General features: G+C 46.3%; 1 protein-coding gene across 1 annotated transcript; it reads left to right on the top strand.

Annotated features, from left to right (window-relative positions):
• Positions 1-1,328: 1,328 nt before the first annotated feature.
• On the top strand, positions 1,329-5,801 carry pcdh20l (protocadherin 20-like; the record flags this gene model as incomplete). Its single annotated transcript, XM_080773457.1, has 2 exons — positions 1,329-1,382; positions 3,270-5,801. 2 exons carry the CDS (start codon positions 1,329-1,331, stop codon positions 5,799-5,801), a joined length of 2,586 nt encoding a protein of 861 aa, XP_080629583.1.
• Positions 5,802-12,528: the final 6,727 nt, after the last annotated feature.

The following is a 12,528-nucleotide window of genomic DNA, read 5'->3' as shown; positions in this document are numbered from 1 at the left end:
GTCATTTAGGCTCCTCCAAAGCCTTCCCTCTCATCTCAATAAAAGAAAAGAAAATACAAAGGGCACAAGGTCTGACCACTTTTTTACTGTAAAAATACAGCATGCGTTCTCCTTGATGCCTAGGGTCACACTCACAGTAGGGTGCCATATTATGTATATCTGACCATTATAGCAGCCAGCCAACAATGCCACTGTTAAAAACTTTACATCTGTGCATAAGGGAACAGTAGCCTATATGTTTATCTAGAAATAACATGTGTTAATTAACAAGTATAGCCAACGTACACACATCTACATAGACCAACAAGAATCAAGAAGAAAGAGACAAGAAAGCAAACAAATCAACTTTCCAAATTCGGCAATATTCAGTCACTCAAGTGCAAATGGCAGGTCCTACCCCACCTTCTAGAGGTTCATATGCAACTAAACAAACCTAAACATTATTGAGCATTTCTTGTTGTAATGCATACAGAATTATAGACATAACATTGCTGTGAAAGACAGCAGAGCGTTTTAACAGCATTATAAAGACCTGCAGTGCATATTATGGAAGCGTAAACTTGCACAGCATTTCTTTTGTGGAAGTGCAGATTGTGATGAGACAAATACATTGCCAAAGCTATATTATCATACAGAGGACAGAACCAAGCTGTGAATACCTAACGTTTTCCTGTTGGTTTTCGCAGCACTTAATCGGAATAAACATAATTGGTCACATCACATACAGGGTGAAATTATTATTATGTTGATTATTATTCATTTATTTATTTCTCAGAAAGAGAGAGTTTTAAGCAACGTGGCATCCCTATTTATTTAGGCAAATAACTTCAAAAGTAGCAAATAGCTTTAGATCTGCCATTTGTGACAAATAGGGCTCAAGTGGTGCCCAGGGATTCAGTAATCCTCCTAATGAATAATTGCGCACGCACGCACACACACACACACACACACACACACACACACACACACAGTTTAAACAATCACAGTGTCTCAGTTTACTCTTTCCTATATTTAAAAAAAGAACCAGAAGAACAAGTGTATTGGCTCAACGTTCTACTACCGGCAAATGTATGCTCTACCGCACGGTGGTGTTACGTGCCCAAAAACACCCGATCTACAAGGTCAGTGCGTTATGACCTTGTAGATCGGGTGTTTTTTGGCACGCGACACCATCGTAGGATGAAGTATGAATCAGCCTTAAGCCGTTGTAAGACCATGTAAGGTGTTGTAGGGGAGGGGCCTCAGCCAGGTACAGGAGGCATGCCTACCTGGCTGATCTCGGCACTCGCACTCTCTGGCAAACGACTACGGTACCATGAATGAGGGCTATGGGCCATCATGGGTCTCCAGATAATATGAACCGCCGGGCGGGACTACTGCAGGTTAGTGAATCCAAAATAACACTTTTAATCTGGAAGAAAACAAACCAAAATGTTTTGACACATGCTTGAACGCCTTTTGATTAGGTGTAGGTTTAGGTTTGATTTGATGCAACTGCAAAAGAAAAGATGCCATCGTCTGGTTACCTAATCTTAGGGCGAAAGTATAGTAAAATATTTGAAGCGGCATGGCAAAGTGTCCTTGAGTGGCTGCGTTAGGTTACATGGTCGCTTTCATGTCACGGACTGTATGAAAAGTGATACCCTTCGAGTGCCTCTGTACTTAACGAGCAAACGGCTAATTAGAATATTTCTGTAAATCTAGAAGCCATGATGTCCGAACGTGAATATTCATTTGTAAGAGCCAAGATTTGATTAGTCATTTGATAAGTCCTGCGGGTTTGAGTAATTGGTTTGTGGAGGCTGAGGGATATCACATTACCTTCAACACGTTAGTGCTTTTAAAAGGGCTCACTGAGGCATAAATGCCACCATATCATTATCCCATATCACCATATCATTATCCCAACGAATTAGAATAATCTGAAAAAGTTCATTATTTGCCATAATGTAATAAAAATAAATAAACTTTCATATATTTTAGATTCATTACACAACTGAAATAATTTAAGCCTTTATTGTTTTAATATTGATGCTTATGGCGTACAGCTCATGAAAATCAATCCTATCTCAGTGAATTTTAATATTTTACGAGATTTTTTTAAACGAGAAATGTCGACCATCTGACAAGTATATTAATGTATGCAGTTACTACTTGGTCTGGGCTACTTTTGAACAAATTATTTCATCAATGGGGTGTGGCATGGAGGTGTTCAGCCTGTGGCTGTGTTGAAACCATTGTTAAATGTTCAGTCAATATCAGTGGATCATATTCTTTTTTTTTTTTTTTATATATATATTTTTTATCCCACGATTTTTGTAACCCATTTTTCACCCCTGTGCCAATCATCTACTGTAATCCTGGGCTCTACACACCCTCCGCCAACCTGGGGAGAGCAACGGACTTAACTCATGCTCCCTTCATGCCTGAGAGTCCAAGTTGCACCCTTACACCTGACAGGGGGGAGTTTCCCTGGTTGGACATAGCGCGTGGAAGGAACACGTTATTCCAACCAGTTCCTTTCCCCTCCATCAGGCGCCCCGGCTGGCCAGGGGGAGGCAGTTTTAGAGACCAGGATTACTGCATGTTTTTGTGAGGGTACCTACCCTAGGGGACACGGGGAGAACATGCAAACTCCACACAGAAAGGCCCTTTCGCCAACCCCGCCTTCGGGTATGGGCACTGATGACGCGGAGGAGGAAACACGCAGCCAGCACCCACAGTGCCCCGAGCGGGAATCGAACCCAGGACCTTCTAGCTGTGAGGCGACAGCACTACCAACTGTGCCACCTTGCCCCTCGTGGATCATATTCTAATTCATTGAGATTTTTTGATTGTCATGAGCTGTACGACAATCATCAATATTAAAACAATAAAAGAATAAAAATTAAAACAATGACTTATTTCAGTTGTGGTGTAATTAATCTAAAATATATGAAAGTTTATTTATTTTTATTACATTATGGCAAATAATGAACTTTTTCAGATTATTCTAATTCGTTGGGATGGACCTGTATATGCACACACACACACACACACACACACACACACACACACACACACACACACACACACACACACACACACACACACACACACACACACACACACACACACACACACACACACACACACACACACACACACACACACACACACACACACACACACACACAGTAAATACTAACTGTAGACTGTAATCTGTCTATCATTTTCATTGTGCTGGTGTACTTTCCTGCAAGTTAACGCCTGTTTATTTTCTCCATTAGAGTGTGCTGGTCATTCTGCATCTCAGGCAGATTTTGTGTGGTTCTGATGTCCGGTTTTCCATTCCAGAGGAGAGGGAGGCTGGCATTCGAGTCGGGACCATCAGCAGAGACTTCCCCCCTCCATACCAGCTCCTGACCCAGGACTACCTGTGGATGGCTGGGAACACGGGGGAACTCTACACCACGGAGAGAAAGTTGGACCGCGAGGCGCTCTGCCCCGAGGAGACGCAAGCTAAGGAATGTGTCCTCCCACACAATGCCATCGTCGGGCCCTCCGGAGACCTCATACAATTTCTCGTGGTGTTGGAGGACATAAACGACAACGCGCCTCGCTTCCAAAACGACATGATCCACCTGAGCGTGCCGGAGGACGTGTCTGTGGGGACCCGTTTTCTTTTGGACGAACAGGCCCAGGACAGAGACACCGGGCCCAACGGAGAAGTGCACTACCGTCTGGAAGGTTCCGACGGCCTTTTCACTTTAACAGTGGAAGAAGGCCACGTCATGATGTTAGTAGTGGAAAAGCCCATAGACAGAGAGACCCGGGCTGAGCATCAGATGACCCTGGTGGCCTCCGACTGTGGCTTCCCTCCTCTAAGTGCCACGGCGAGTCTGACCGTCAGAGTGACTGACGTTAACGACAACTGTCCGAGCTTCACCTCCGACGGACCCCGCAGCGTCACCGTCCCAGGGGACGCCCCCCGGGGCACGGCGGTGACTCGGGTCGTCGCCACAGACCAAGACATTGGCCCCAACGCCGCCGTCAGCTACTCTTTCAGTCCCAAAGTCTCTGAGCGGGCCAGGAAGCTGTTTAGCCTGGACAGTCGCACGGGGCACATCACACTCGCACAGGACCTGCAGAGTGACAGCTTCGAGGAGCTGGTGTTGAAAGTGTTAGCCAGCGGCTATCACTGCCCCCCAACAGACACTCGGGTAACCGTATCCGTGCTCCCTGCGGCAGGCCAAGTGCCGGCAATAAAGATCGGGTTCATAGCGGAGCATCAAAACGCGACTATAATGTTACCCGAGAACCAGCCGCCCACTGTCTTGGCTCTCTTGGAGCTGGGGGGGGACGGCCACTTGAAAGGCACGTCTCTGTCCATCGAAGGAGAGGGGCCTTTCACTTTAAACCTGCAGAATGGCAAGTATCTTCTGTCAACGGCGGAGCCCTTAGATTACGAGATGAAAAGGGAATATGATATTTCGGTGGTGGCGGTAGGGCTGCCGGCCGAAGGCGTCACGACTCCGCACTCCAGGCGAGCGATAAGGGTCCTGGTGGTCGACGTCAACGACAACGCCCCTGGCTTCCCACGCTCTCACTACCAGCTGGAGGTGGAGGAGAACAACGAACCCGGGGCGTCGCTGCTGAAGATCAGAGCGGCGGATGCGGACAGCGGCCACAACGGCAGGGTGACCTACAGGCTGGGCAAGCACACGGCCGCCATATTCAAGATGGACCGCGTGACGGGCCGGCTGTCCGTGTCCGTCCCGCTGGACAGGGAGCGGCAGGACGTGCATACGCTCACCGTGCTGGCGAGGGACGGAGGGTCTCCTCCGCTGGAGTCGGCGGCGACGGTGTGCATCCGGGTCCTGGACCAGAACGACAACGCGCCCGCGTTCCTCACCCCGCACTTCGTCTTTTTTGTCCCCGAGAATGTGCCGGCGCTCGCCCCGGTGGGGAGGGTGGGCGTGACGGACCCGGACGAAGGGGAGAACGGGCGTGCGGAGGTGCGCGTGGTCAACGGCAGCGGAGCCTTCGTGGTGGACAATGCCCACGGGACGCTGCGGTGCACCGCCGGCATGGACAGAGAGACAGAGGACCGCTACGAGCTGTACCTCGTGGCCACCGACAACGGCCGTCCCTCCCCCTTGACCTCCGTCGCCAGGGTGACGGTCTTTGTGGAAGACGTCAATGACAACCAGCCAAAGGTCATCCTTCCCAACAGCAACCTGTCCTGTCTGACCGTCCCCACGTCGACGAGGGCAGGCGCCATGGTCGCAAAGATATACGCCGTGGACCAGGACTCTGGACTGAACTCGGACATCACGTACACCATGGCGGCACGGCAGCCAGCCCAGCACAGCAGCAGCCCCTTCCGGCTGGACTCCAGGTCCGGAAACATCACGCTGGCCCAGCATCTGACGGGGAAGGACCTGGGCATGCATCACCTGTTTGTCGTGGTCAGCGACGGGGGCAAGCCGTCCCCGCTCCACACCACCGTGTGGGTCAACCTGCTGGTCAACGAGTCCATAGGACCCTGCCGCCTGGACAGCGTTCCTCGCTCTCTGCCGTACCGGCTGGCTCAGACCCCCACCGAGGCGCCCGTCTGCGAGCTGCCGGAGGAGGGGACCGCCAACCAGGCGCAGCTGACGCTGCTGGTCGGGTCGGGTATGATGCTCGCATCCATCTGTCTGTGTGTGGTGACAGCTGTTTTATACCTGAAACAGAGGCGAAGACGTGCACAGTGGAGCAGGAGGGGACATAATGACATTCCACTCAGGCTGGAAGAGAAATACTGCTCCGATGAGTAATAGGGGGGTGGGGGAAGTAGGCGGTTGTTTGTGTATACCGGTATATGCATATTTCTACACATACATACTGCATTTTAACCCATTAAGCCCAATAATAAAATCAATTTTCAAGTATTTATGTGTGAGTATTCCCATTTGCGTGACTAAATGCTGTTAATTCTGAATGGAGAGGTAATCATAGCTTTACAAAAATAAATAAAAAGTAGACTTGATTAAGCTGTAAGTAAACAAGCCCGCAGTAGTCAGAAAAACAAATACACATGGCACATGCCACATCTGTGCCAAAACAAGCAACAGGAGGTAATCTGACATTAGCTTTTAAATGTGTTTGCACTTGTGAGGTGTTAATATCAATTATAAAACTACAAGCACAAGCTAAGACTGCAGAAGGAAGGAATAAACGTGAAGTACCCGTTGGAGATATAGAGCACAGCTGTGTCCTATTGTCGTATTGAAGCCCCGAAAAGTTGCCATAAGAGCAGTAACTTTAGTCCTTCTACCTGGGGATTAGCTACTACCATGACCCTGAGGAGACTCAGGTCATTCTATTGTCTACCAAGTTGGGATTTCTCAGATTTCCCACTTTTAGTAATGTGGAGTCTCAGGTATTTAGACGCACAAAGGGGTTTAATGTTCCACTGGTGGGGAGGTGGTGAACGTCTCTCGTGGAGCAGCTCGGAGAGGTATATCGAGCACTCGAGCAGGCCCGGGAGGCAGGCGCGCTCTCTCTCTCTCTCTCTCTCTCTCTCTCTCTCTCAAGTCCCTCCAGCAGTGCTCCTGTCATACGATAGCACCTCTTCTCGCCCAGCACTGAGCACACCTGTGCTGGATCGCAGCCAAAGCTACAACTTCAACCAGCTATACGTTGCTTTTTTTCCTTTCTCTTTCTTTCTTTCCCTGCTTAGATGGACGAGTTTTGAAACGACATCACGCTGTGTTCAAAGGAACTACAAAAGAGTGCCTCTCGCGCTGACGTTCTTTGATAGTCAATTACGGGCAAACAGGATAATAAAGGGTTAAGTGCCTCATGCTGCTCCGTAAGACTCTAGAGTGAATCCTCTTGGCAGAATGAAGCTGAGACAAACAGCAGCAACCCTTTACCCAGAGATAGGCCTCTCTGTTTTACAGACCCCTCTGTCTACCTTCCCTCGGATCCACGTACCCTGCTTTAAAAAAAAGTCAAGTAATTTAACTTCTAAAATATCCCAGTGCAAGGTTATGAAACACCATGTGCAGCTTGCCACTGCCAGTAACTGCATTCAACCCCTGGTGAACAATTACAACAGAATGAACAACCTAATGGTTTACTGAGATATTTCTATTTTAGGACAAAGCCTGACTAGTACTTGCTTGCATAGGCAGGAGAAAGCCTGCCATCTACTGGGCAGATTGAGAACTTTCTTTTAGAACTTGCACGGTTGTAGTGGCATTTAGCCAGAGGAATCAGGATGGGTCTCTGTTTGGGCCTAGTGTCCATGCTACACACTCGCTGACTTTGATGCACATTCCGGTTAAATCCGCAAGGGTTCAGGTATGGCTGACAGCCTCTATTGAATGTTTGCCCTGATTAAGACCTGTTGTGGCTGCATGTCGGCATTTTAGCCATGTTTTAACATTAGGCCTTTTTCCTGCTTTTATTATTGAGTGACCCCCCCAGACCATCTGATTTTTCATGACCAAAAATATATCAAAACTGATATTCATAACCAATAACGGAATTAATCTTTCTCATGTAGGTTAATCGAATGATCGAGAGGCATGCACGTTTATAGTGTGTGTGTGTGTGTGTGTGTGTGTGTGTGTGTGTGTGCGTGTGTGTACTGTGTACTGCTTGAAATAATCGCAATATTAATTTGAAGTCATATATCGCCCTCGGTTCAGGGCTGTCCTGTCCCACTATAAAATCGTGGGACTGAGAGCCCTTTCATATCATGCACGCAAGACAAAATGTATGGGTGTTTCTCTCAGACTTTGTAAGTTTGCATGCAGACTTTGCCTTGGGCAAATGGTCCACAATTCATAGCGCTGTGATGTTAAAAACACCGGATGACAGCTGATGCCCAGAAGAAATAAAACAAAAACAAAAACAAAGGAAGGAGCAGGCAAAACTAATTGTACACGCAGGTATAAACACATTCACATGATTCATAATGGCAGCACTGCAGTGGTGGAAGATGTAAAGGTAGCTTCTGAAACGTTCCTATTCTACCCCAGGTTTGAACTTGCGTCTCCTGCATCAAGTGCTGAAATTCTAATTCTTATTCCAACCATTGAGCTAGTCTGTCTGCTTGCGTAGGGGACCGAGGGGAGACAATTTATTTGCGCCTGCAAGCAATACCACTTGTCAACCAATCATGTCAAATCAAAGACAAATATCCCTTCGAGGACAATAAGATTATTTTATTATCATCAGACGCAGAATCTACATGTGTCAATAGTGTCTCAAGTAAATAGTAACTGCTGTCAAATAATAGTGCGGTCATTTTGAATTACACAAGAGTATTGCAGTATTGATACTTTTACTCAAGTAAAACATTTGAGTACTTTTTCAACCACTGAGTAAATGCACTACACTAATACTGGCACCACTGACTGTGTGTAGCCAAGTTTCTACTATGATGGCACTTTCTAAATACGTTTTCATCCGATCTGATCCAACAATAGCCTACTACTATTCTGTTGATAAACATGGAGCTAATTAAATTATGTATGCAGTGAAAGATGAGCCTCACTTCATGTCCACGGATAGTGCCAACTGCCGTTTTCATCATAGTGATGACAGTGTGATGTCACAGTCACAATGTACTGTCCCAGTCCTCATATATATTAGAGCTAGTTCTCAATGCCAGTTTCGGGGGTCCAACAGGAGTCCAGATTAACTCTTAAGGTGCGTTCAGACTTGAATTTAAATATTCGCCTTGGTTCGTCCCGTTTGTGCTGCGCCAGGTCGCACCGCACCCGCTCGAGCAACTTCTCGTCTTTGCATAGACTTTGTATGCAATCGCGCCACTCTAACCATCCAAGACTGAACACACCTTTACGGGGCTGTGTAGCTCTGAGACAGAGAGTTAAATTAACACTCTGTACCGTACTGTACCGTACAGTTTTATTAGATTTTTATTGTTAAAATTATAGTGCTCAGTGTGAATGGGCCTGTCGGTTGCTCAACAGTGCCACTTTAGGTCACCCAGCGGTATTGTTCATACCCCAAACAGATAGACACACATACAGTAGGGACACACAAAGGCAGTCATTGGAGTGGTGTGCACCGCCCAAATAAAGGACAAACACAATCAAATGGAGGTCTGTGTCGTAATCTTTCAGGGTCCTTGAAACTATAAAGCTTTAGAATCACTCAACTAAACTATAGGCCTACTGGAGTCTGGAACCCCCATATACACCCCCCTATGCTCATACTTAATTTAAATCTGTACAAATCGGTTCCATTTGTACACTCTCAAGAGTTACAGACACATAAAAGGCTAGATTTTTTGGACCCCTGGTGGTCCCCGGACCCGGCGTTGGGAACCAGCGCCCTATTGCACCTCTCTTGCATTCACGCATGGCCTGTACGCTGAACATGCAGGTGACGTTAATTAAAATCTGTGAGGGTTCACCAGTCAGGGCAGTTTGCCTGCAACCAGTGATATGTTTCTGCTGGATAGCGTTTGAGCTGCTCTGTTTAACTTAATGTGAATTCACAACACGTCACTTTATCACATTATGCAGCTCAGGAACTGATGATGTTTTGGGGTATTGAGTTTACATTAATTGATGGACATAAATTAAATTGGCCCTGGCCCAAATACTCAGCTAGTAGATGAGCATGGGTGGTCATCTTTTAGGCTTATCATATTATTTTCTCACACACTGTGTGTGTGTGTGACACACACACACACACACACACACACACACACACACACACACACACACACACACACACACACACACACACACACACACACACACACACACACACACACACACACACACACACACACACACACACACACACACACACACACACACGCACACACACACACACACACACACGATTGATGCTCATGGAGGGAAGCCACACATGCATTGACAAAACTATACTTTTATGATGGCTATCAGTGAATAAGTTAACATTAGCCGTGGTCATATGCCCCTGGGGCTATACACCGCCCACTCCACCATTTTCAGATAATGCTGTATTGAATGTGGCTTATGAATATCAGCCACATTTACATAGAAAATAGCAAATCATCATGAAACAGGACATTGTATTTTGAGAGATGAGGGAAAGCGGGAAATGAGAGCGATAAAGAGGGAAATGAGAGTGATACCACCCCGATCAATCCAATCAAATTCAACAGCCACCCCGTCACATCTGAAAGCCTTAATCAGCTGCCACAATAACACAACATACATTGATTCATATGTCAGTCTCCTTCCATCCAAATGATCCAATAGCCAAAAACAGTCAATGAACATGATTAATTAGCCTTGAGGTCACAATAAACCAGCAATAGAGCCCGCAAGGTCAGGGCCTGCACCCACCCACACAGTGCAGTACAGTATGTCACTCTTTTATATCTTTTTGTCCTCAGCTTCGTCCCATAGGGTGTGGAAAACAAGCAAGTAGAGTCAAAATATGAGAGCCATAGACAAAAAACCTGTGCAGTAATGTTTGGAAAACAGTGTGTGGCATTAGAATAGCCCTTTACTCTATTTTATATGTTTGTTCTTTCACTAACTTCATTTTTTCATACAACCCTACATGAGGGCCACTGTCATTAAATTGTCCTGACTGATTTTAGTTGGTTCTTTTGGCCCCGGGGCCATGCAGGGCCCAGCATGCCCGAGAAGGGATCCAGAGAGCAGTTGCCTGCCGTGCTGAATCAAATCCACATCATAACACAATGACTGACAGGCAGCAAATAGCAGAACAGCAGTTTCTTACCTTTTGCAGTGTGGAATCTGTGGATGTCTGTGCGGCAAAGTCTTTGATCAGTTAGCTATTAAAAGATAGAAAACAGATTCAATTGCGTTTGTGACAGCCAGGCAATACAAGGTGAAAGCCTAAAGCAATATCCACGTTTGGGAAAATGAACTATATAGATGCATCTGTAGCAAAGTCTCTTATCTTATAGCTAGAGGTGTTCATTCAACATCTCCACAAAACCTCTACACTCAGAATACTACTGAACATCAGCAGCAGACAGTAGCCTTGTTGTGCTTGTGTAAAGGGATAATAATAGCCTAGATTATTCAGGAAAACCGAATAAATGAGTGTTTTGACATCATATGAGGGAATTTACCTGCGAGCAATTCCCGAAAAAGCCACGGAGCTCGTATGTCCCACACTGGCAGATCGACATGGCATAACACTCCGTTGTAGATGGTTGTCTGCGGTTTGTGATTTTTCGATCCATGCCCACTTTATAAACTTCTGATAGCCTATGTTGGGTCCTGGGCAAGGGACATTTGTTTGTTTTTTGTTTGGCCTCAAAATTATTAAACATAGATTCCGCAAGCAATGCCAAATTGGCTTGAGCTCTGGTCAAATAAACAGGCCCATTTTGCCAGTCTGTCAAAACCATCAAAACGAAGTTACGCAACAGCTAGCCATGGTTTCACATGACGCTCGACAGTCAAGTTTGTTGGGGCTACTCAAGTTACACAACACTACAGCGTACAGCCTACTTTTTCGACAGACGAATATTATCCTCTCAGTCTCCCCCAAGAGAATCTTGAACGCATAGCCTTATTTAGCCACACAAAGTGCATGAGACGTAGGCTATTATTATCTGTTATGGTTACCCTAGTGTTCAATGAATTCGTCTTCCAGTTTCAGCCTAGATTTGTTTTCTGCTTTTCTCACGGCTGCGTGATTAGTCAGACCCACTGCGCAGCTGCAATGTCTGGCGATTGGTCTTGGCGACTCGCCTCGGAAAGTAAAGACTTCTCGGCAAAAGGGGAAGATCACTCGCCAAAGGTGAAGTCCACTCGCCGAGGCGAGAAGTGGCAGTGCCATCTGGCCCTGAGAAGAAAATAGCCAGGCCATGTGTAGACTAGGCTATAGCTGGCCTACTATAGGCTACTGTCAAATCAGAGTAGCATAATTATTGTGTTTTTTTTCTTTATGAAACGAACCCCTATACTTTGAAATCCACGACATCTCGTAGGCCTACTAGACTTCTACGTGATTATTCTCAATATCACATTTCATTCCTGTTTATTTGACCGATATTTCATTCTCTCACTGCGTCGCCCTGTGAGTGCATTCATCGATCAAAAGTGCAACAGGTCTTCGATCTCCTGGCTTTGTTCCTGAGATGTGGCTCTTCTCTTCCATGTCTCAGTCAGTGTTCTCACTGTCCATATCCCACACATAGGCTAGTAGGCTAGTACACATTACGCAGAGAGGCATCTAAAACCAAAGGAAGACCAACAACATCATCGTTTTATTCTGATATTAAAGTGAGTGACGAACAAGAAGACACTGCGGAGGAGGCTCACAAATAAAAGACGCAAAGCCAGAGTGAATGCATGTGTATAAATGACTGATGCTGCTGCACGCCTACTCACAATAGACTTATAAGTAAATTTCAGCAAGCCCACGAAACCTTGACCTCTTCATTATTGTCCGCCTTGAACCCGAGCCCGCAGTTCATTGAAAAGCAACATTGTTTCTTTAAGATTGGACTTGCAGTCATCAGCGAGTCTGTCCATTGTTGTT

This window comes from Protomyctophum bolini (genome assembly GCF_963924005.1).
Source record: "Protomyctophum bolini genome assembly, chromosome: 10".
Lineage (NCBI taxonomy): Eukaryota > Metazoa > Chordata > Actinopteri > Myctophiformes > Myctophidae > Protomyctophum > Protomyctophum bolini.
This window is presented reverse-complemented; position numbering and strand designations above follow the sequence as displayed.